Source organism: Vicugna pacos, chromosome 15, assembly GCF_048564905.1.
Source record: "Vicugna pacos chromosome 15, VicPac4, whole genome shotgun sequence".
Lineage (NCBI taxonomy): Eukaryota > Metazoa > Chordata > Mammalia > Artiodactyla > Camelidae > Vicugna > Vicugna pacos.
The window spans coordinates 43625911-43647445 of NC_133001.1; the positions used below are offsets into that span (position 1 = coordinate 43625911).

A 21535-nucleotide genomic window follows, 5' to 3' on the forward strand; every position below is an offset into this window, starting at 1 on the left:
AAGCAGTTTAGCCAAGGCAGAGAAAGGGTAGTCCAAAACCCAAAGCCAAGTGCAACAAGAAAACAGTTCAAGAGCCAAATGGTCCATTCAGAAGTCAGGTTGCTAGAGCCAAGAGAGGTTAGTCTACAAAGCCAAAACCTCACCCAGTAATTGGTCCAAAAGCCAAGTTAATCGCAAGCAGTAGAACTTGATCAAAGAGAGGGCTAAGGCAGGCCAGGAAATTTCAGAAGTGGGGAAGCCACCAGCTAAGCTTCAAGCTTCCGAATGAGCTGGCGTTTGGGAGCTGGGGATTTGAAGACAGGGAAGAGGTGAAGAGACAGTTTTTGTAGAGTTGAAGAACTAAACAAATCCTCCATCTGGATCTCATTCAGAGAGTAAGGACAACTCAGCCCCATTGCATAGATTCAGTTCCCCTCTGCAGAGTGGAACATGGATAGGAAACCAGCTTGGTCCCTGGACTTGAGGAATTATACCTGAGTTGTATCCTAGAGGAAAAAATATGAAGAGCCCAAAATGGAACACGAAAAACAGACCTGGTCTCTCCAGGATACTCAAGGAAGCAGAAGCTGTCAGACAAACCCAAGCCAGGCCACATGCATGTATTGAGGACTTGCTTTAAAAAGTGTCTTCTCATTGGTACGATACATTATGATCCATAATTTCACTTGAGTCTCAGACCACTTCATCAGGAAACTGTTATTTCTCTCCCCTTCTCCAATTGTTTTAAACAGACGAGGAAACTAAGGCTAGGAAAAGGTAAATGACTGCCCAAAGTCACACAATTGGATGGAGACCAGAGCTGCAACTTGAATCCAAGTCTTGTTTTACACAAATTCTGGGTCTCTGCTATAGAAAAGAAATTGGTTGGGGAAGGCTGCACAGAGGAGGAGGTTCTTGATATGCCTAAGTGGCAGGGCACCAAGTACAGAATGGTGAGAAGGTCTTCTTGACAAAGGCACAAAGGTGAACACAGCAGAGCCAGAAAGAAACAAAAAATGGTTCCTAGAATGTGAACTCCTTGAGGACAAGAAGGTCCTGCTACTAGAATGAGGCCTGGAGTTTAGCAGGTGCTAAAGCTGTTTGAAGGAATGAATGTCTAGAACACAGGTTCTCTATAGGAAATTAACTGGAAGTGAGGCTGCGAAGTGGCAAGAGTCAGAAGATGGAGACGTTTTTATACAATATGGAAGGCTGCTGTTGGAGGAGGGGAAAGGACCAGGGTGCATGTGCAGAGAAGATGTGAGGAGAGAATCAGCTGGAAGGTGGCTCCAGGGGAGAGAAGACAATGAGGGCTAGAAATAAACCAGGGTAGACAGAGAAAAGGACAGACTCAAGAAACATTTAGGAGTTAGAATGCCTGGCGATACTTTTAAGGGTAAGGATGACACGTACAGGTCTGCAGGCAGAAAGGCATGAGCAGAAGAGAGACAGAGGATGCTGGCTGTGGAGGGAACAAGTGTGGGTAGTGGATACCCCGCTCCCCCCGCAGGTAGGCTGCAACCTCAACAGTCACTCCTGGGGTTGCAGGCCAGAGAGGGAGGGGCCTCCTGGACTGGAGAAGTCATTAGCAACCTGCCAGAACCGGGTTAACAAAGGCAGGACTACAACTCCCAGCATGCCACAGCCTAGTGGGGTGACGGCGGGCGGTGGCTGCGCTGCACTCGCCTGGTGGGCGCAGGACCTGGGTCGGCACCAGAGCCTGTCATTCCGGAGGGGTCTGCAGGGGTGCGGACTGACGATGCACCCTGGTCCCCAGCGCACTGGCTGCGCGGGGCTCGCGTCTCCCGCCCCGCGGCCCCGCCCCTTGCCCCACCCCAGCCGGGCAGCTTAGCTGGGGCCGCAGCGCGGCGGCAACATCACTCTCGCCGCCGCTGCTCCGCCCCATCCCCTTCTGTTTTTCTCTCTCATTCTCCGGCGGCGACGGCTGGGAAGGCGGAGGCAGAGGCAGCAGCAGCCGCGCTGGCTGCAATGAATGATCCCCCAGCTGAGGGGGAGGACGCCAGGTGAGCCTCTGCCCTCGGGAGGGCCGGGACCCCCGGCCTCCCAGGACCTGCGGCCCCCGCCATGGATCCCTAGAGGAGGGGGAGGACGGGGAGGAGAAGACAGCTCTGCCACCCACCCCCATCCCATTTTCCTCTTCCTTTATCTCATTGTTGCCGTAGCTGTTTACGACAGCTCTCCCTCTGCCCCAGCATGGGGCGGGCTCCGGGAACTGCCATTCGGCAGGCTGTGCTCCCGCAGCTGCCCGGGGATTCTGCCTAATTCTTCCTCCCCAGCCGGTGCAGCGAGGACCGGAGAGCGGTGGAGGCCCGGACTGCAGCAGCGGCGGGGCCACCTCCCAGCATCCCCACCCTAGGAGGCTGCATGCAGATTGAAGAACGGCGCCTCGGGGCTGGGCTGAACCCGCTGATCTGGACCTAGGGAGGACAGCAGGACCTCCCAGGCTGCAGAGGGGGCCTGGGGGCAGGAAGGACAGAGCAGCAAGATGGCCAGTAAAACCAAAGCCAGCGAGGCCCTGAAGGTGGTGGCCCGGTGCCGCCCCCTCAGCCGGAAGGAGGAGGCTGCTGGTCACGAGCAGATCCTGACCATGGACGTGAAACTGGGCCAGGTGACCCTGCGGAACCCCCGCGCTGCCCTAGGGGAGCTGCCCAAGACCTTCACCTTTGATGCCGTGTATGATGCCAGTTCCAAGCAGGCAGACTTGTATGATGAAACCGTGAGGCCCCTGGTAGACTCAGTGCTTCAAGGTTTCAATGGCACCGTGTTTGCCTATGGACAGACTGGCACAGGCAAGACCTACACTATGCAGGGAACCTGGGTGGAGCCCGAGCTGCGCGGGGTCATCCCCAATGCCTTTGAGCATATTTTCACTCACATCTCACGCTCCCAGAACCAGCAGTACTTGGTCCGGGCTTCCTACCTGGAGATCTACCAGGAGGAGATTCGAGACCTGCTCTCCAAGGAGCCTGGCAAAAGGCTAGAGCTGAAGGAGAACCCGGAGACAGGCGTCTATATCAAGGACCTCTCCTCCTTCGTCACCAAGAATGTCAAGGAGATCGAGCACGTGATGAACCTGGGGAACCAGACCCGGGCGGTGGGTAGCACACACATGAATGAGGTCAGCTCCCGCTCCCATGCCATCTTTGTCATCACCGTGGAGTGCAGTGAGCGTGGCTTAGATGGCCAGGACCACATCCGCGTGGGCAAGCTCAACCTGGTGGACCTGGCTGGCAGCGAGAGGCAGAACAAGGCAGGCTCCAACACAGCTGGCGGGACAGTCACACAGTCCACGGGTGGTGGCAGTGGCGGAGGCAGTGGCAGTGGTGGAGAGAGGCCTAAGGAAGCCTCCAAAATCAACCTCTCTCTGTCTGCCCTGGGCAACGTGATTGCTGCTCTGGCAGGCAGCAGGAGCACCCACATCCCCTACCGGGACTCCAAGCTGACCCGGCTGCTCCAGGACTCTCTGGGGGGGAATGCCAAGACCATCATGGTGGCCACTCTCGGGCCAGCCTCTCACAGCTACGATGAGAGCCTCTCCACCCTGCGCTTTGCCAACCGGGCCAAGAACATCAAGAACAAGCCCCGGGTGAATGAGGATCCCAAGGACACGCTGCTGCGGGAATTCCAGGAGGAGATCGCCCGCCTGAAGGCCCAGCTGGAGAAGAGGGGGATGCTGGGAAAGCGGCTCCGGAGGAAGAGCAGCCGCAGGAAGAAGGCCGTGTCAGCCCCGGCCGGGTACCCTGAGGGCCCAGTGATTGAGGCCTGGGTGGCAGAAGAGGAGGATGACAACAACAACAACCACCGCCCGCCCCAGCCCATCCTGGAGTCGGCCTTGGACAAGAACATGGAGAATTACCTTCAGGAGCAGAAGGAGCGGCTGGAAGAGGAGAAGGCGGCCATCCAGGATGACCGCAGCCTGGTGAGCGAGGAGAAGCAGAAACTCCTGGAGGAGAAGGAGAAGATGCTGGAAGATCTGCGCCGGGAGCAGCAGGCCACAGAGCTGCTCGCAGCCAAGTACAAGGTAAGGGCCCCAGTGGGAGCAGGGGCACTCCAGAGGTCCCCAGAGGGACCTGGGCTGGCAGGCTTTTCTCTGAGGTTCTGTGGCCTGGCCTGAAGCAAAGTGTCCTGCCCTCCTGCCAAATGCTCCCCTGGAGAAGCCAGGCAAATTCCTATGACTCCAGGCTGCCAGGCAGAGCCTCCCAAGAGCACCTAGGAGGGGGTACACACACACACGTGCACACACACACACACACACACAGCAAAGCAGGCAAGTAGTCTCTCAAACCAGTGAGCTTGGGCTGGTCTGACCTGCTGCATGTGAGTCTCTGCCAGTGGTTCCCAGTATCCATGAGGTCTGGGGGATGCCAGGCGGGCCCTCCACCTCTTTTGGTGTGTGTTCTCACTCTGATGTAGCCTTCTCCCCGTGATGTCGTCTCTCTGCAGCACCATCAAACCTCACACCATTTTAATATCTGACAATTTCACAGTTTACAAAATGCCCCGCCTCCATGATCTCATTTGATCCTGATAGTAGCCATCGAGGTACTGGTTTTAAAGCCCCATTTTACAGGTGAGGGACTAAGACTCAAGAGAAGTGACATGACTGAGGTTCCATCCTACAAAGTGACACAACTGAGCTGCAGCCAGTGGCCCTCGTGCTCTTTCAGTTCTTGGACGGCAGGACGGGACCATGAACGGGTCTTTCTCCTGTAAAAGCAGCTCCTGGGCCCGTGCGGTGCAGGGCCATTGCTTGGTAGCTTCAGAAGGAGATCGTGCAGAGGACAGGACATACTGGAGACCTGCGGTCTAGGCCTGGCTGTACTACAGCTTTTTGAATGACCTTGTGTAAGTTGCTTCTTCCTTTCCTCAAGCCTCAGTTTCCCTTTTTATAAAATAGAGAGTTGGCCTGGGTGATCTCTGAGGCTCTTCTAACCAGAGAAGTAAAACAACTGGCCCCCACACCCAGGCCTCATCCCAGTAAGAGCCACTTTCCAATTGCTCTGAGAGACATCAGGGCCTCAGTGATCTTCCTGAGCTGCTCGCTTCCCAAGCCCTGGTGGCCCTTAGCTCCGGAGGCTCCCCTGCCTGGCCAACCACAGACCCATTAAATTTCAGTGTTGCACATGCCTCAACTCCACATTCCAGGCATTTCCAGGTCCTGGGAGCCCTCGACACTGGTGATTGGAGGAAGGATGCAGGGAACCATGAGCTGATGACTTGCTGGGGAGAGCAAAACCTTACCATTTCTTATCCCCTGTCTGGAGTGTGGGCTGGGGAGTAGGGAAGCCCTGCCTGGAGAGGGCAAGTGGCAGCCACTGGAAGAGGGACAGATAAACTGCATGCCATTGTCTGTGTTACGGGAATGTGCCGCCACACCAGGGGCGCTGGCTTTGCTTGTTTAATATTTAATTCACCTCCAGGAGCTCAGTAAGTGTTATGCTGAGCCACTTCCTCAGAGAAAGAATCAGGGGCCTGGCACATTTGAAGCCATCCTGAGAGAGGCACAGAATTAAAGACAAGACAGTTAGACTCAGCTCTCCCGAGGAGGAAAGGAATAGGGCGGTCTGGTGCTTTCCACTGGGAGATCTTCCATGGGCAGCCTGTCATCGGATTCATTACCAAGAGCCCCACCACCACCCCTTGCTCCCCTTCCCCACCCATCCTTAAAGCTGGGAGGCAACAGAGCCTAAGAGAGTACAGAGGTGTACTTCAGCCCCGGGGAACTGGGTGGAGGGGATGGAGCAAAGGATCCAATGGGGTCCTTTCCATTGGGAACAATGGGGTCTCCCTTGTTGGCCACTGATTGTCTCCCTCAGTAAAATTCTTGGACCTAAGGCAATGTGGGCACAGATAATAAAGCAGTCAAGAGATCAGGGCGGCCAGCACCAGAATTCTTGCACCAGAGGCATAGCCCACAGAACCCTCCATCTTATAGCTACAGGGGCCTTGAAAAACTGTGGTCCGAATTTGCTAGGGCCACATATGTGAGTTGAAGGGACCTGTACTCTTTCTACTTGGTCCAGCTTCTTTCCATTATGCCAGAGTCCTGATGTTGTTACCTGAGCTATTTGATGTGCAGAGTAATTTTTTATGTAACTTTTTTATATCTTCGTCTCATGGAATCCTCCCAGCAACCTCAGGAGATGGGTGTAACTGTTTCCGTTTGACAGTGATGAAAACCAAGGCTGGGGAGGTTGCGTGACTGTCTTGATGACCCTGGGCTGATGGGCAGCAGAGCCAGGACTGGAGCCCAGGTCCTCTGAAGGCCCCAGACCTCTGCTCTTTCCCAGTCTTCACGGATCCCTCCGCGTTTGCTCTCTGTGTGACTCAGGGCAAAGGCCTTTGCCTCTCTAGGCCTCAGGTTTCCATTCTTCCGATGAGAAGTCTGACGCAGCTCCCTGGGGACTGGGTGACATGGTCATTATGTGCCAGGCTTTCAGATATAAGTGAAGGGGGAGAGAGGCCTGGGAAATTCCAGGAGGGGAATGATTCCACATCCTGTGACTTCTTATCACACCCAGCCCAGGATGAACAGCAGCCAGCAAGCCCAGAATGGAGCCTAGACAGAGGACCCCAGTCTCCTTACAGTCCCCAAGGCACTGCTGGTTCCGCGTTGGGTGTTTCTGGAATGGAGGAAACAATTTGAGGGCTTGAGGGCTCTTGAGGGATCCACCGGGTAAAGCTGGGAGGAGCATGTTTGAGATAATCCCAGGCCTGCCTGTTTCACAGGATTGTGCCAAAGATTAAATGAGATCATCAGTGTGTGGGCATTTGAAATAAGTTGAAAGCTCTAAATAGATGGTGGGCACTAGCAGCCACCGGGTGGCTTCTGTCTGCCACGCAGGGCAGGGGTCCAGTGATCTCCAGGACTGACATCTTTGTTGTTAGCTTAACTCTTTCCTTCCCCTGACATCCCTGCTGCCTTGCCAAAACCCTGCAGCCCTGGGAGCAGAGCCGGGCAGGAAAGATCTGGGAGACCTCGGAAGGCGAGAGCCCTCCTGGATATTAGCTGAGTTTCTGCGCCCCGTCTGCAACGCACTCCAGCTCCCACTTTCTGAGCTATGACATCAACTCCCCTTCGCGCCTCCCCCCATTCCCTACTTCCAGTCACACCACCCCTGGGGGGCAGCTGAGCGGTAGCTGATGCGACCCAGTGCCCTCATTCACTCTCTCTGACTCATTCTTCAGTCCGTTTCGCCTGCTTTCCCTGCCCGCCACCTCTAGGCTCCCCGTTCCCTTTGTTCTGCCCTCACTATGTACAAACACCATGCCTGTCTCCTTGGAGTCTCCTTTCATCTCTTTTCATATTTACTGTGGGCCTCGGGGGATGAGAGTCTGTGCAAATGTGTGTGGGTTTGTGACTGTCATCAGTGCATGTTTATCGGTAGTCATTAGCCATCCATACTTGTGTGGGATCTCCGGGGGGTCTTGATAGCATCCTAGACCTAAGAGGTCGGGGGAGTTGGTAAAGTCACAGACAGACCCACAGCTGAGGTTATGGCCATGCACAGTGACAACTCAAATGTCTGTGCCCAGTGCACGTACTGCAGTAAGGACTGGTGGAGGCCCGTTCTAATTGTGCGAGAAAAAATTTTTAATGACTGTTTTAATTTAGAGCTTCATTTTTTGAGGGCTTGCACTAGGTGATTTCTAAAGCTTTGATTCTAGAGACTTAGAAGGAAAGGAGGGTGTTTAGGGGAGGCAGGTTACACAAAATGCAGGCTTGAACGGAAGAGAGGAGTGGAAGAGATAGAAGTAACAGCTCTGCTCATTGATCCCCAAGTAAGTAGGTCTGGAGGGAGAAGAGCAGGGGGGCGCTTGGCTGGAGCCCAGCTCTCTCTGTGGCGGGTGTGGAAAAGAGACCCTGCAGAAGCAGCCCCATAAGCCAGAGGGATGAGGTCATTACAGAGTCCAAATTGCTTTGAATTTTTACTGTCTCCTTTGTGGGCCCCTTTTCTTCCTCCCATTTCTCAGCATTGGGATTAACCCTAAATGGGATGCAAGAGAAGTTTCAAGCCTGAGAAACAGCGATAATAGTAAGAATAATGCCATTTACTTAACACTTGCTATGTGCCAAACACTGGACTGGATGCTGTATACAAATTATCTCATGGAATCCCCACAAGCACCTTCACAGAAAGGTGTTATTACTGTTCCCACTTTATACATGAAAAGAAAATCTGAGGTTTTGTGACTTCCCCAAGGCCTCATGGTTTGTATATGGCAAATCTAGTTGAGCCCAGGTTGGTTTGACACAAACTTTGATCCTCTTTTATGCTTAAGGAATTAGGAATGTCAGGTTGGGAACTGGTTGCTGGGGAGGTGGTGAAAATAAAGGAGCAAGTGTAAACGTGTTGAATTTGAGGTAACAGTCCAGTGGGCTGCTGGAGGTGGCTCAGGGGAGTTTAGAAGCAAGTACAGGACTGGAAATGGAGGTTGAGGGCTCGTCTTTAGAAGAAGATTCAAATAGACCCTTGGTCCTCTGTTCTAGACCCTCTCTCCCTTTATGTAAGTGACTCCCAAATTAAGGTCTCCTGTCCTGGTCTCTCTGCTGACCCTATTTTGTACACTGCTGTATCCAGAGCAGAGACCTCAGAGTCAGGCAGGCCTGGGTTTAGTGATTTACTAGTTCTGAGACTTCAGTTTCCTCATCTATAAAATGGAATAGTAATAGCACCTATATGTCATAGTAATGTTGGGGAAATGAAATGAGATAATCAGCATTAAAGCACTTTGCACGGTTCCTGGCATGTAAGAGTTCAGTAAATAATAATTGTTTATTGGATGGATGTTTTCTCTTGGCTACCTTCCTGATATGTCAAACACATCACATTTGAGTTTGGCATTCAAGGCCTACCAGAGTCTGACTATAATACGTCTCTTTAACCTTGCTTGCCCAAGTTAACCAACTAGTCTACCCAATCCTTTGAACATAAGATGTACCTCACTGCCCTTCTGCTGATTGCACTGTTTTTGTATCCTAGATTGTCCTGATAACCAGGGAGTGGGAATTAGGGGAGCAGGTTAAGCTTAATGTAAAGAACTTCTCAGCAGTTAGAACTGGTCTACTGCAAGAGATAGTGGGCTCCGATCCCTGGAAGTGTCCAAGGAGAAACTGAATGTCCGAGTGCTCCAAAGGGATTCCGTGTATCAGAAAATCCACTGAACTAGGTGATCTTTAATGTCCCCTCCTCTTCAGTGTCCTTCATTGTTAAAAGCAGTATTTTTTTTTTAAGCAAAATCTGAAGTGTTCAGTTCATCTTTTTGAGATTAAGATCAGAGGATCTGAAGGTTAGTGTATGAATTCAACCAATAATAGAAGGTATTTCCAGCTCTCTGTCATGGCCAATCAGAGAAAGACAATGAGAAAAAAAGAGAAGAAAATGGGGGAAAGACAGAAAAGAAATAGAGGGGAACGGTGAAGAGGGGAAAGAGAAATGGAGTCACAGAGCCGGGGAGAAAGGAGAGTGGGTAAAGGGGTGGACAGCAGGGTTTCTGGGGAGAAGAAACCCCAACTGGGAGACAAAGTGCTCTAGAAGAGAGAGTTAAATGTCAGCATCATTCCTCTGTTCTGATCTCAATGTTAGTCTCCAAAAAGCGCTGTATCCTGTCTCCGGAGACTCCCCAATAATCCAGGGAGCATCTGTGTTCCCAAAGCTGGTCTGGTGCCTTCCGCATGTCCCCAGGGACACTAGCCCCACGCCAGACACTCTGAGATGAATGGGGCTGGGTGATCAGGGGACTGTGTGCACCGCCCCCATTCCAGCTGAGTCTTCCACTGCCTTTGAGAGAAGCTTCACGATAGCCAGTGACCAGGGCTCCAAGCTGGGTCTGGCATCTGGTCAGAGTCCATGGCCTCTTAGCACTGGTGGGAACAGTGACTTACACTCCTTCCTATCCCTGGTGGGTGTGATCAGTTAACAGAATTGCCATGAGGTGAGGCATTTTGTAATATAAAGACTTGACTGGCAGGAACTATATAAAATTAATACATTTCCATCAGAGGTTCTGGGCTGCAAGTTATGTTGAGGCTCAGGAGGCCATTCGGTCCAGTACTGGGTTTCTCCTGATGTGCATTGGCTGGAGGAGTGTATTATCATATTGCCCTTAGTCATTTCCAGCCCCCGGATAGCGCAAGATTGGATGAAGTGGCTGTGATAATGTTCTCATTGTGCTCTGAGGACCAGGAGGAAAGGCCTGGAATTCAGCTGGAGAAGGGCACCCCTCCCATCTGTGCCCTGCCAGCCTACTGTCCCTGGCCAGTCTGTGACGTTTCTAGAACTGGCTGGGCCTGAGAGCTGCTGAATCAGGTGGCCTGCGTAGGTAAGAAAATGGCCTCTCTTCCCATCAATCCAGCCCTCAGCCACGGGGGCTGTGTATCTCAAATTTTTAATATCCTGAGAAATTCCTGGGCATTAACTCCTGCTCAGACTAAAGAGTTACTTTCTAGTTGTCTCCATTTCCTCCCAGATATACTCAACAGAGGAGTACCAGGCCCTGGGTCAAACTGTTTCTGTAGTGGGAGGTAATGGACCTGTAGGCTTTCTGCTTCTTCAGGTGAGCCAGTAGAATAGTAACAGCAACAGTTGGCATGATAGTGGCGACTCCCCTTTCTCTAGTGCATGTTTAATGCCAAGTACTTGCTGTATTCTTTGTGTGCCTTGTTTTATTCAGTCCTCACAATAGCACCATGAAGTAGTCATGTTTCAGTCTCCATGTGACAGGTAAAGGATACCGAGGCACGACAATTAAGGAACAACCCAAGGTCACATGCCAGAATATGAGCGTATGTCTGCTTGACTCCAAAGCCCATGACCTTCCCCTCCACCCTGTATCACCAACTCCAAAACGAAGGCTTCATGCCAGATCCCAGCTAATAGGCCTCTGTCCTTTCACGTGATGCAAACCCCCAGCCTCTGACCTCAGCCTAGTGCTAGTCATTCATACAATCGGCAAATCTTTTCGAACACCGGGGCCAAGAATGTAAATCAGTAGATATGGCTGACTTCGTCTTTAAATTATTTAAGTTTCTGGAGTGAATTATGAGAACTTACATAGTAGTTATCTCTAGGGATTTTAATAGGAAGGGGGTTTTATTTTTCACTGTATGTATATTTTTTATAAGCCTATATTACTTTGTTAATGAAATAAAAGCAAATCTAAATTTTTAAGGGAGGGAAACTGTAAAAGAAATGCATTAACGTGTGGTTGGAGGATTGACTTAAAGGTAATGAATAATTGAGGGAAATGCAGAGTTGATAATAATACCCAGTGATCCCCGGTTATTGGTAATGCTGTGACCTTGGACAAGTCACTTCACCTCCCAGGGACTGTAAGACACGATCAATAGATGATTCCTTGCTTTCTGCACCATTTGCTGATTCACCTTGGAAGCGGTGGGTCAGGAGCCCAGGATTAGAGATCAGCCTGGGTGAGGGGCAGTGAGGGCTGCAGAGGGATGACCAAGCATTGCCGCGAAGCTGGAGGCGGAAGGACCCAGGATCTGTAAAGTACTGAGTCTGCACTTTGTGCATCCTTAGGTCTCATCCAGTTCTGACACTGTAGCATTCTGTCGTCTGGCTGGGTTTGCGTCCATGGTGCTGGAGAGAAACCCCCTGGCACGTCACAAATAAGAGAGGGAAACAGATGAGGGGAAGGATCAGATCTGAGGTGCTCGTGGTTTTCTTACTCAAGTAGATGAGCTGCTTTTTTCCTTCCTGCTCTTCTCCAAGGTGGACTGAAGCCTTTGTGGGCATCCATACCGTGTCCTGGATGAGACGGGAAGTAGAGTCCAGCTCATCTCACTCCCCAGCTAATAGTTTCCTGATCTCTGATTGTTCTTGATGAGAGAATGGCTAGCATTTGAAAGATTATTTATGTTGTGTTTTGAGTCATCCAAGGAGACGCAAGGCAGGAAACTCAGACTCAGGCTTCTGGTTTATGTCCCCCACTACAGAGAATCACTGGAAATAGCACTGTTCTTCCCTTCACCATGGTCTCATTTCTTCTTCCCTTACTGCTGGTTCCTCAAGATCTACAACCTGAGGGCCACAAAAAGAGAAATAGGTCTGTGATGGTAGGAGTGGCCGTATTTCCTAAGAGGTGGAAGCAAGGACTGTTGCACTAGTTTTGTTTTGCTCTTTGTGATGACTGGTGGGTAAGTGTCCATCAGGTACTGATACAACAAGTAACCGCAGGCATTTGATGGTACATTATCAGTTACCAAGTATTTTCACATCTATTATCCAACTTGCCATTCTCACCCAAAGCCTGCAAAGTTACTGGATATTTGTCCCATTTTACAGATGAAGTCCAGGGGGCTGATGCCCTAGATTTCTTACAAATAGGGTGGTAGAGTGTGTACCAGGATACAGGTTCTCTGACTGACATGCCCAGCGCTCTTAAATCATTCCACCCTGGAACTTGCTAGGTGGCCCTTCCCACAAGCCTCTCTCGGGGACTCTGGTGATACTGACGGCCTCCCCTCAAGCATGCAGTTTAGAGCTCGATCCATGTATGTCTGAGGCTCCCTTGAGAGCTTCACAGAGGCAGAAGCATCTTCAGCAGAGCTCTGCCTATTTCAGCTGGAAGAGAAAAAAATGGTGCCCTGAGCTTTCCCCATGGTTCCTGAGTTGGCAAAGGTGCAAATACCAAATGTTGCTTTTCTGCAAGATGCCACCCTGCCTGAACCCAGGAGAAAGCTATGGAACAGGGAAAAGACCGCTGGACTGGGAATTAGGAGGCTGGTCTTTAAATATCACTTCTGCCATTTACTGGCTCCATCACCTCGAGCAAGTCACTTCACCTGTCTGAGCCTTAGTTTCCTTTTATGCCAAATGGGGATCATACTCATTATCTTAAAAGGCTCTTGTGATGATTAAATAGGATGTCACACAAAAAGGACCTAGCCCAGCCACAGGCACATTGCATCTGAGGCTCCTGTCTCCTGCAGAATATCACAGATCAGCTGGCAGTGGCGGGGCAAAGCCTGTCTGGCTTCTCTGTAAAACCATACTTGATGGTACCTCCTTGGAAGAGCGGCTGGCTGGGCCTGGCCGTCTCCATTCTGGCTTTCAGTTGGAAGAGGAAGAAGCGAGCCTTTGAGTATCCCAAGCTGTGTCTGCAAGCAGACATGATCCCTGTGGTGATCTTGGCTGTTAATTGTCACAGCAGCTGACCTGCCTCTAATACCTGGGATCAAGACCCTAATCAAATTGGGAAACTATTTGGAAAGCGCATAGTCAATACAGGAGCAGCTACACATACAGATTCCTTAATTATGAGACTCCAGGCTTAGAATACTCCATCTCTGGGCCTCAAGTTTTCTTATCTATAAAGCAAAGAGAGTTGGGGTCAATGATTCCCTGAGGTCAAGGCCTTAGTTGTCCTGTGATTTTTATCCCTCTCGCAAGAGGCAGACCATGTCCTTGGAGCCCCCAGCTCTGTCTTTTCCACCCCCACAGCTTCTGCTGGCCTTTTAGTTACACTGAGCTTATTTAGAACCAGTAGAACCAAACCCAGTCCTGTCCAGAGGCCCACTCACTTGGACCTTTTGCCCTGAGAAATCACAAAGGCAGCATTAACGGGGGCAGCTAAGAGCTCTGGGAAAATTTCCTGGGAACTGGGAACCCCAGCTTCCCAGCCCCTCTGCAGTACCCCCTGGCCTGAAGTATGCCTAGGGATTTGAGACATCCCTGTCCCTCCCTGCCCTCCGTAGGTGATACTTAGGGACAGAAATCTCTGAGGAAAAAGAGATGACCACTGATATCCTCAGAGAAATGGAGAAAATAAAAAGCAAAAGCAAAAAAAAAAATAGCCGTTTCTTGGCAAGGACTGGAATCTTGCATAACATATTTTAGAGTGTGGGGTGAAGCCAACAGCAGTAGACTGAATCTGGGGGTGCTGAGACCTTGCACCTGGATTGGGGCTCATCCCTAGACTTCGTGCCAGGGCCAGCCGCCTCTACTAGCACAAGACAGGTTCTGTCGGGCAGGCTTGGCTGACCGTGGGGGCTGGGCCAGTGAGCAAGACTTGGTGAGAAACCGATAAGTCAAACTCAGCTGTCATTAAGACCACATCGGTGCTGGGTCCCGGCAGGGCAAGCAGACAAGCATGGGGCAGGGGACAAGTGGAATGGGATGATATGGGCATTCAGGCATTGTGCAGAACTATCTTCGTGGAGCCTAGGGCCCAGCCAGAGGAGAGATCTTGCAGCAGATTTCCAGGTCCAAGGAGGAAGCCTAACACTCAGGCTGATTAGCAAGAACCAGCACAGAAACCAGCCCTGGGAATCAGGTCTTGGGGGTGGCAGTGGGAGCAGGCTTGGGTCTTGGGTGCCCTTGTAGTCTTGGCTGGTGCATCAAATTCCAAGCCTGATTGGCAGCTCAAATTCTGCCCGACAGTGTCTTCCTAATGGGTTTCTTGAACTAAGTGGGAGTAAATGGAGAAGGTGGGGGCTGAATATACAAAGAATCAGGTCCATCTCCTCACTTTAAAATCACCAAAAAAAAAAAGCATAAAAGAGCATGTCGTAAAAGGAGAGATCAGACCTCTGTAAGCCTACCACAAAGGTATAGAGAATATAAACTTAATGGGAGGCTCAATTTTATACCTATTATTATAGCAAAATTTAAAATAATGATAATGCTTCATGCCTATGACACTGTAATAAAAGTGGTTCCATTATTTATTGCTAGTGGTAGTTTAAGTGGTATAAACTGTTATAAAGGTAACTTGACAGTGTGTTCTAAGATGTACAAAATGTTTATAATCTTTTGTCCACTCCTGAAATTTCCTTCTAAGAAAGTCATCTAAACAAGCAAAAAATTATATGTGTAAGAGTATTTATTATAAGCATTAACCAAACAACCAAGATATCTTATAATGGGGATTAATTAAAGATAAATTATCCATTCATGTAGTCATTAAACTTATAATCATAAACCTTATGGGAGGAACAGGAAATTCTTGAGATATTTGATAAAGTGGAAATAGCAGAACATGTATTTATACCATGTCTATAGATGTGAAAAAATGATGTGTGCCTATGGAAAAATCTGGAAAATAGGGAAAATAAAAGAAGCTAAGTAGCTATAATGAGGAGTATGTGAAGGTTTTTTTCCATTTTATTTCTGAGGTTATTTTGACGTTAGTGCAAATATTTTTTTCTGAAAGCAGAGGACAATAAAAGATTATAAATGTGTCCCCAGAATCCCTTAATGAGCTGGGAAGTATTTGATCCAGTTCTCCTGAGATATCATATTTCATAAATTTATTACCTTCTGTAAACAGAACTTCCCTTAGTTCTAAAAACTCAAGGTACAAGCTCTTACTCTCTGTGCCAGGGATTGATTGGAAAACCCTGGATCTTTCCTTTTCACACCTGTTTTGATGGTATAGTTTCCAGGTCCATCCATCCTCTTAACCTTTCTTTGTCTTTGCAGACTAAAGAGTCCTATTTTTTTTTTTTTTGAGTCTCTTATAATAGCCCTTGGATGGTTTTAGCTGCCCTTCTCTGGATCTTCGCTCTCCTTCATGTCCCCAGAGATGCAGTGAGTGATCGACACACAGTACTCCAGATTCAGCTGCATCATAGTTTTATATTTGGGTGGAATGATTTTTGTGTGGTTTCCAAAAAGCCTTCGTGATGGTGCCTGGCCAGATGCTATTGGCATTTTTAGCTGTGGCAGCATGTTAAGCCAGTGTCTTCTGGGAACAGTAGAGAAAAACTACCCCCTCTTCTCTCTTTTTGGTTTATAACTGATTGCTCATAGCATTTACTGAGTAGAGCTAGGCATTCTTCTTCCCCAAATATAAAACTGTGATTGAAGCTCATCTGCCATTTTTTGGCAACTCAGAAATTCTCTTGCTCTTTATCATCTGCAAGGATTTGGGGGCATCTTTGACATTGGTATTTCACCTTTCACCCTTTCTTGCAAGATTTCTAATGGAGATCAGTCCCACCAGTTGACATTTAAACATTTTTCCATCTAGAGAGAGGCCTGTTTATTTCTGTTTCCTTTCCCTAATCCACCTCCCTGTGGTGAGAAAGTATTTCCCTTTTTCTATCTCCTTTCCACCCCCCCACCCTCATGTAACTTTGAATAACCTCTGATGTAGACCCTTGCAGAAGCGTTTTAACCTCTGAAGTTCTGGCCACCGTCTTCCCCACGGACTGGAATAATCTATTTTGTCCCTGAAAGAATTCTTGGAGATCAGTCAGATATGGTTTCCTCTTGCTGGAAACATGTTGCTTTCCTTTGAGCAGGTTCTGCTTTCTAAAGCACGCCGCACAATGTCTGCAGCAGGAAGAACGTGGGCTTTGGAGCCAGGCAGACCTGAGCCTAGAGTCTCCATTTAAATTTAATGGCCATGATGTGACCTTGGATGGATTACTTAACCTCTCTGAGTTTTTATCAGGAAAATGATGGTGCTAATAGTCTTCCCCTTAAAGCATGTCACACGAGTCACCTGGGGATCTCAGATCCTGATTCACGAAGCCTGCATAGGGCCTAAGAGTCTGCGTTACTAACAAGTTCTCAGATAATACCAATTTTGGGGACCGCTAAAAGCAGTGATTCTCAAATTTGACTGCACATTGAAATCCCCTGGGAACCTTCAAAAACCACCAATGCCTGGACCTCCCCACTTGCCCCCCTCCAGTTCCAATTTAACTGGCAATGGGGTGTAGCCTGGGCACTGAGCCTGTTAAAAGCTCTCCAGGTGATTCTAATGCCCATCAGACGTTGAGACCCACTGCTTAAAGGGTTATTAGCAGGAGTAAATGTGAGGCTCCTGGCACATAGCAGGTGCAAAGAAAAGAATGGTCTTCTTCTTGGTTCTTTGCCCTGTGCTGCTCCCTCCAGCCTCGTCCTGAGTCTTTAAATCAGGCAGGAAAAAGCAGGGCACCAGCTGTTGCCCTGTGCCTTCCTTACTAGCGTCAGCTCTAGGGCATCTGGCTTGGGAGTTCTCACTGCCACTCTCGAGGGGAAGGGACCAAGGTAATCCTGCCATGTGGCCCGGCATTGGGAGTTTTAAAATCTCCCCAGGTGATTCTAATATGCAAACAGTTTTAAGACCTAGTGTCTTTCTGTTAGATGGCAAGGAGTGAAGACCACTTGGGCCACATAAAATGCCAAGGGAAGTGCAAGGACTCAGGGCTGGGGTGGACAAGTGTGTCCTAGAATGGGAGACCAGGCCAGACACCAGGTCCCCCCAAATGCCATTCCCTGATAGTTTGAGGGATGAGTTATCCATGGCCTACGGCAGTCGGGGGCTTCCTCCAGGTCCAAGCAGAGCCGCTGCCTTCTCTCCTTCTCCCTCTTCACACCCAGCCCATCCCTCCTGCCAGGCTTCCCAGATGCTCAGACCCTGCTGCTCTGCCCCTTGGCCAATGAGTGTGAGTTGACCGCTTAATGTCGGAGAACCTGGGCTGAAGATCCATTTCTGCTCTGGATGAGAGAGTCCAGAGAAAGGACCTGAAAGGCCCCTCTGAGGCCACCCTAATGATTTCTTTCCATTCACCTAACGTGTATGGAGCACTTCCTACGTGCCGGGCACTGTGCTAAGCCCTAGGACTCCAATATGAGTGAGGCATGATTCCTGATCTGAAGGAGCTCACAGAGGAGACAGGATGTACACAAACAATGGTACAATATGGGAAAATGGTAGGAAAGTGTCCTGGTTATTGGGGAGGCCCAAGGGAGGAAACGTGCAGAGTTGAGGGAATCAGAGAAACCCTCCCAAGATGCTCAAGCTGTGTCTTGCAGGAGAAGTAGCCGTTTCCCAGCTGGACGGGGAGCGGGGAGAGATGCCCAGTGTTGTGAAAAGGCACAGCCCATTCAGGGGGCCGGAATTCTTCCCGTGAGGCCAGAGCACAAAGCACACATGGGAAGTAAGTGAGGCCCACCCTCGGGGCCCGTAACGGCTAGAACTTTGGGGTTTATCCTGTGAGGAATGGAGGCCCTTTCAATAGTTTGCAACAGAGGAAAGGCATGTTCAGACTTGATTTTTGGTGGATCCCCTTGGGTGTCAAGTGGAGAGGGATGGAAAGGGATACTGAGGCAGTGGGGAACTCGTTGCAATGATCCAGGTGAGTCATGAGGATCACAGTGACGTTGGCAGTCATGAGGATGAAAAGGAGGGAGTGGTGTGCGTCATGCTGAGAAGACAGACTTGATGGGATTTAATGACTGGCCAGATATAGGGGTGAGAGAGATGCAGGGTGGGGCCTTACCTGATGGGGGGAAGGTGCCCAGGGCACAAAACTTAAGGAGTCGCTCACTCAACGGGTGGACATGTGCCAACTTTGAGTGAGAAGGAGTCTTGGATGAATTGAGGTCTGTGCCATGGGGGTGGGTACCTGGGGAGACGCTAGCCAGAAGCGGGGCCTGCGGGAGGTGCTGGAGCAGCAGTGGCTGTCTGGCGAGGGTGCCTTCCTCTGCAGCAGCTCCCCTGCGGCAGCTGGGACTGGCCCTGCTTTGCTCAGTGTCCTCTGGCGTCTTCACGTAGCCCAACCTCTGACCCTCCAAAATCAGCCCTCAAACCCTGCTCCGCCCTCCAGGATGGATGGGGCCCTCGCGGTAGCACAGGGACCCCCTGCTTTGAGAGCCCTCCCCCAGGTCAGCTGCTTCCACTGGGAAGAATTCCAGTGGGGAGGCAGCCAATTTCTTCTGGTGGCTCAAGGTGATTTCAACCTTCCGGGAGGCCTGGGATGAGATCAGAGGACAGCTGGGGTGCCCTGGGGCAGCGCCCTCTGATTAGCAGTAGTGAAAAGGCATTTTATGTAGTCACTATGGTCACCATTTACACAAGTCCATCATTATTTAAGCTTCAGATTCAGCAAGCGCTTACAGAATGCCTGTGCCAAGCACTGGGCAGGGGGCTTCACACAGCACGGGGCTCAGTGGGGAGGCTGGGGTGGGGCTCAGAGTTCACCTTTTTGGTAACTAGCTGTGTGACCTGAGGCTAGTTGCTCCCAGTTCCTCCCCTTGTTGGCTGGGGTCCCTGAGGGTGAGGATGGAGACACCTGGCCGAGGGTGCTCAGCCCATGTTTGCTGGCCATCTTGGAGCAGAGGCAGTTCCAGCGTTACAGACATGAGAGAGGAAGGGGTCACTCGGCCGAGGCCGGGCAGTTAATGGTGAGCCCAAGTCTTCTTGGTCATCTCCAAAGCTTGTGCTGCTTCTAGTGTCCCATATGCCCCTTAGTGTTGCAGAGTCTTCTCCCTCTGGCTTTCCTTCTGCCCTGCAGCTGCAGATTAGGGCCTTCCCGCTGCCTGTGTGAGAGCCCTCTTCCTGAGTTGGGAGCCAGCTAGTTAAAGGGTGGGCTGCCCGGTGACCGTATCCTCTGTCTCCCCGCCTCCTGAACACCAGCTGGGTCTGAGTTGCCAGGATTAGATTGCCGCCCGCACTCCCTTCCCAGGCATGATGAACCAGCCTTCCATCTGTATCCAAAGCAAACAGATCAGGTGCCCTGTATTCTCAGAGGGATTCCCTCTCTTTGTCTCACCTAATGGTCCTGCCGACAATAGGAGCCTTGTGCAGGGCCCCAGGAGGCTGGAGGGGAAACTTCATTCTCAGTGGGGGTCATGAGGCCCCATGTGGGCCCCAACTTGTGTCCCCTCCTGGAAGGACCACAGAGCAGGGAAGCCAAACCTCTCAAGCTGGGGCTACTGTGGCCCTTTGGAAAGCCCCACAGCCCATCTCTTCACCCCTGTGTGTCCCCAGGCCATGGAGAGCAAGCTGCTCATTGGGGGCAGGAACATCATGGACCACACCAACGAGCAGCAGAAGATGTTGGAACTGAGGAGGCAGGAGATTGCCGAGCAGGTAGGGCTGGGGGGCTTCAGGTCCCTGGCGGGTGCAAGGCCCCGAGGCCACGTCTGGGGGACTCAGGGCAGTGAGTCATCAAGGACTCAGGATCTCTGGAGTTACAGTGCTGGGAACCTAGGACCTGCTGCCCTGCATCCCATGGTCCACCTGCCCAGGGGCCTGCTTCTGGTAGCTGGTGGGTGAGTGCAAGTGGTGGCTCTCTGTGATGTCAACCTCCAAAATTCACCTGGCATGAATTCCTGGGCCCTCCACTATGAGGGTGTGAGTTCTTTGCCAACTGAATGACTGTGTCCTAAATCATCAAGAACCACAGTTTGTTGGTCTTACCAGTCAACTGTGTGACATGGGAGAGGCTGAGGCAGCTGGGGAGCCAATCTGCTGGGCATCTGTATATGTGGTTGACACCCCTGGAAGGCACCAGCTATTTGGGCTGGGGTCTCCTTCCTCATGGGGCAGTGGCTGGTGAAAGCATGGCCATATGAGCTGAGAAGGTTCAGAGAGGCTCCACTGAGTATGGGGTGGGAGCAATGGATCTGAGACACGGGACGCACATGTGGCCGCAATGAAGCCAGCTTCCGTGCTAAGCAGACCGAGCCAGCCCCCCGAGCTCCCTTGGCCTTCCCCAGTACGTGCTGCTCCACTGAGCCCCGTACCCTGCTTGGCCTAGAAACGCCGCGAGCGGGAAATGCAGCAGGAGATGTTGCTCCGGGACGAGGAGACCATGGAGCTCCGTGGCACCTACACGTCCCTGCAGCAGGAAGTGGAGGTCAAAACCAAGAAACTCAAGAAGGTGAGATGCCACAGCAGGACAAGGTCACAGTGCGCGAGGGCCTGACAGCCTCCGCCCAAGACGGGCACCTGCCCAAAGGGAGTGTGCTTTAGCGGCCCTGCCCCACTTGGCCTGAGTGGCTCACGCCCTGAGTTCTGTTGCCTGGGTGCTGGGGTGAGGAGCGGGGGTGGCGGGGGGCCAGTTGGGGTGGAGTAGAGCCTTTTCTCTGGGGTGGGGCAGGGCCCATAGGCGGGAAGCACTTTCATTCCCACTCTCCAGGGCTGCCATCCATGTGGTCCTGGGTAACCTTCCCCTTTCCAGTGTCACCAGTGAATCAGAGTTTGGAAGTCCAGGCAGAAAGCAGGCCAGGAAGTGGTGAGGAGGCCCGAGGAGGCGCAAGCCTGGGAGAGCCCAGGGAGGAAACACAGGGCCCCAAGGACACTAAAAGGGATGAGAGTCTCGGCCACCAGGGCCCTGCAGAGTCCATGGCTGGGGAAAGGCGTGTGCCTGAGCTGAGGGTCCAGGGCAGGAAACAGCAAATTCCACCTGGATTCTGGAAGAATCTGAGAGTCCTTAGGATTGCTGAGGTGGCTGCCCCAGAGCAGGCCAGGCAGAGGCCCAGCCATGGTGGCAGTTTCCAGGGACACAACTTTCAGTGGATTAGGAGTGGGACAGGGGGGTTAGTGCTGCCCTCCACACCCCTACTTTTGAGGGCTGCTGAGGAGGCAGGAGTGGGATGGGTCGCCTTCCAAACTGGCTCCCTCCCTTCCCTGAGCCCTGGACCAGCGGTCCTGATGCTCGGGTCCTGATGCTGGCTCTTCTGTTACCTAGTTGTGTGACCTTGAGCAAGTCTATGCTTGAGTTTCCTCATCTATAAAAAGAGGGTGTTTGACCAAAAGGCACCTTGAGTCCCTTCAAATTTGAACATTGCCAGAT

General features: G+C 51.2%; 1 protein-coding gene across 2 annotated transcripts in view; it reads left to right on the forward strand.

Annotated features, from left to right (window-relative positions):
• Positions 1 to 1636: 1636 nt before the first annotated feature.
• Positions 1637 to 21535, forward strand: part of KIF3C (kinesin family member 3C) — a 32849-nt gene continuing 12950 nt past the window's right edge. Inside the window, exons 1-4 of one of the 2 annotated variants that reach the window (XM_072938077.1) lie at positions 1637 to 2003; positions 2277 to 4021; positions 19726 to 19827; positions 20498 to 20620. In XM_072938077.1, the coding sequence (XP_072794178.1) occupies positions 2486 to 4021; positions 19726 to 19827; positions 20498 to 20620 (1761 nt within the window). In that variant the 5' untranslated portion in view covers positions 1637 to 2003; positions 2277 to 2485. Of the gene's footprint in view, positions 4022 to 19725; positions 19828 to 20497; positions 20621 to 21535 lie in introns of both variants that reach the window. The other variant, XM_072938078.1, reaches the window with a different exon arrangement.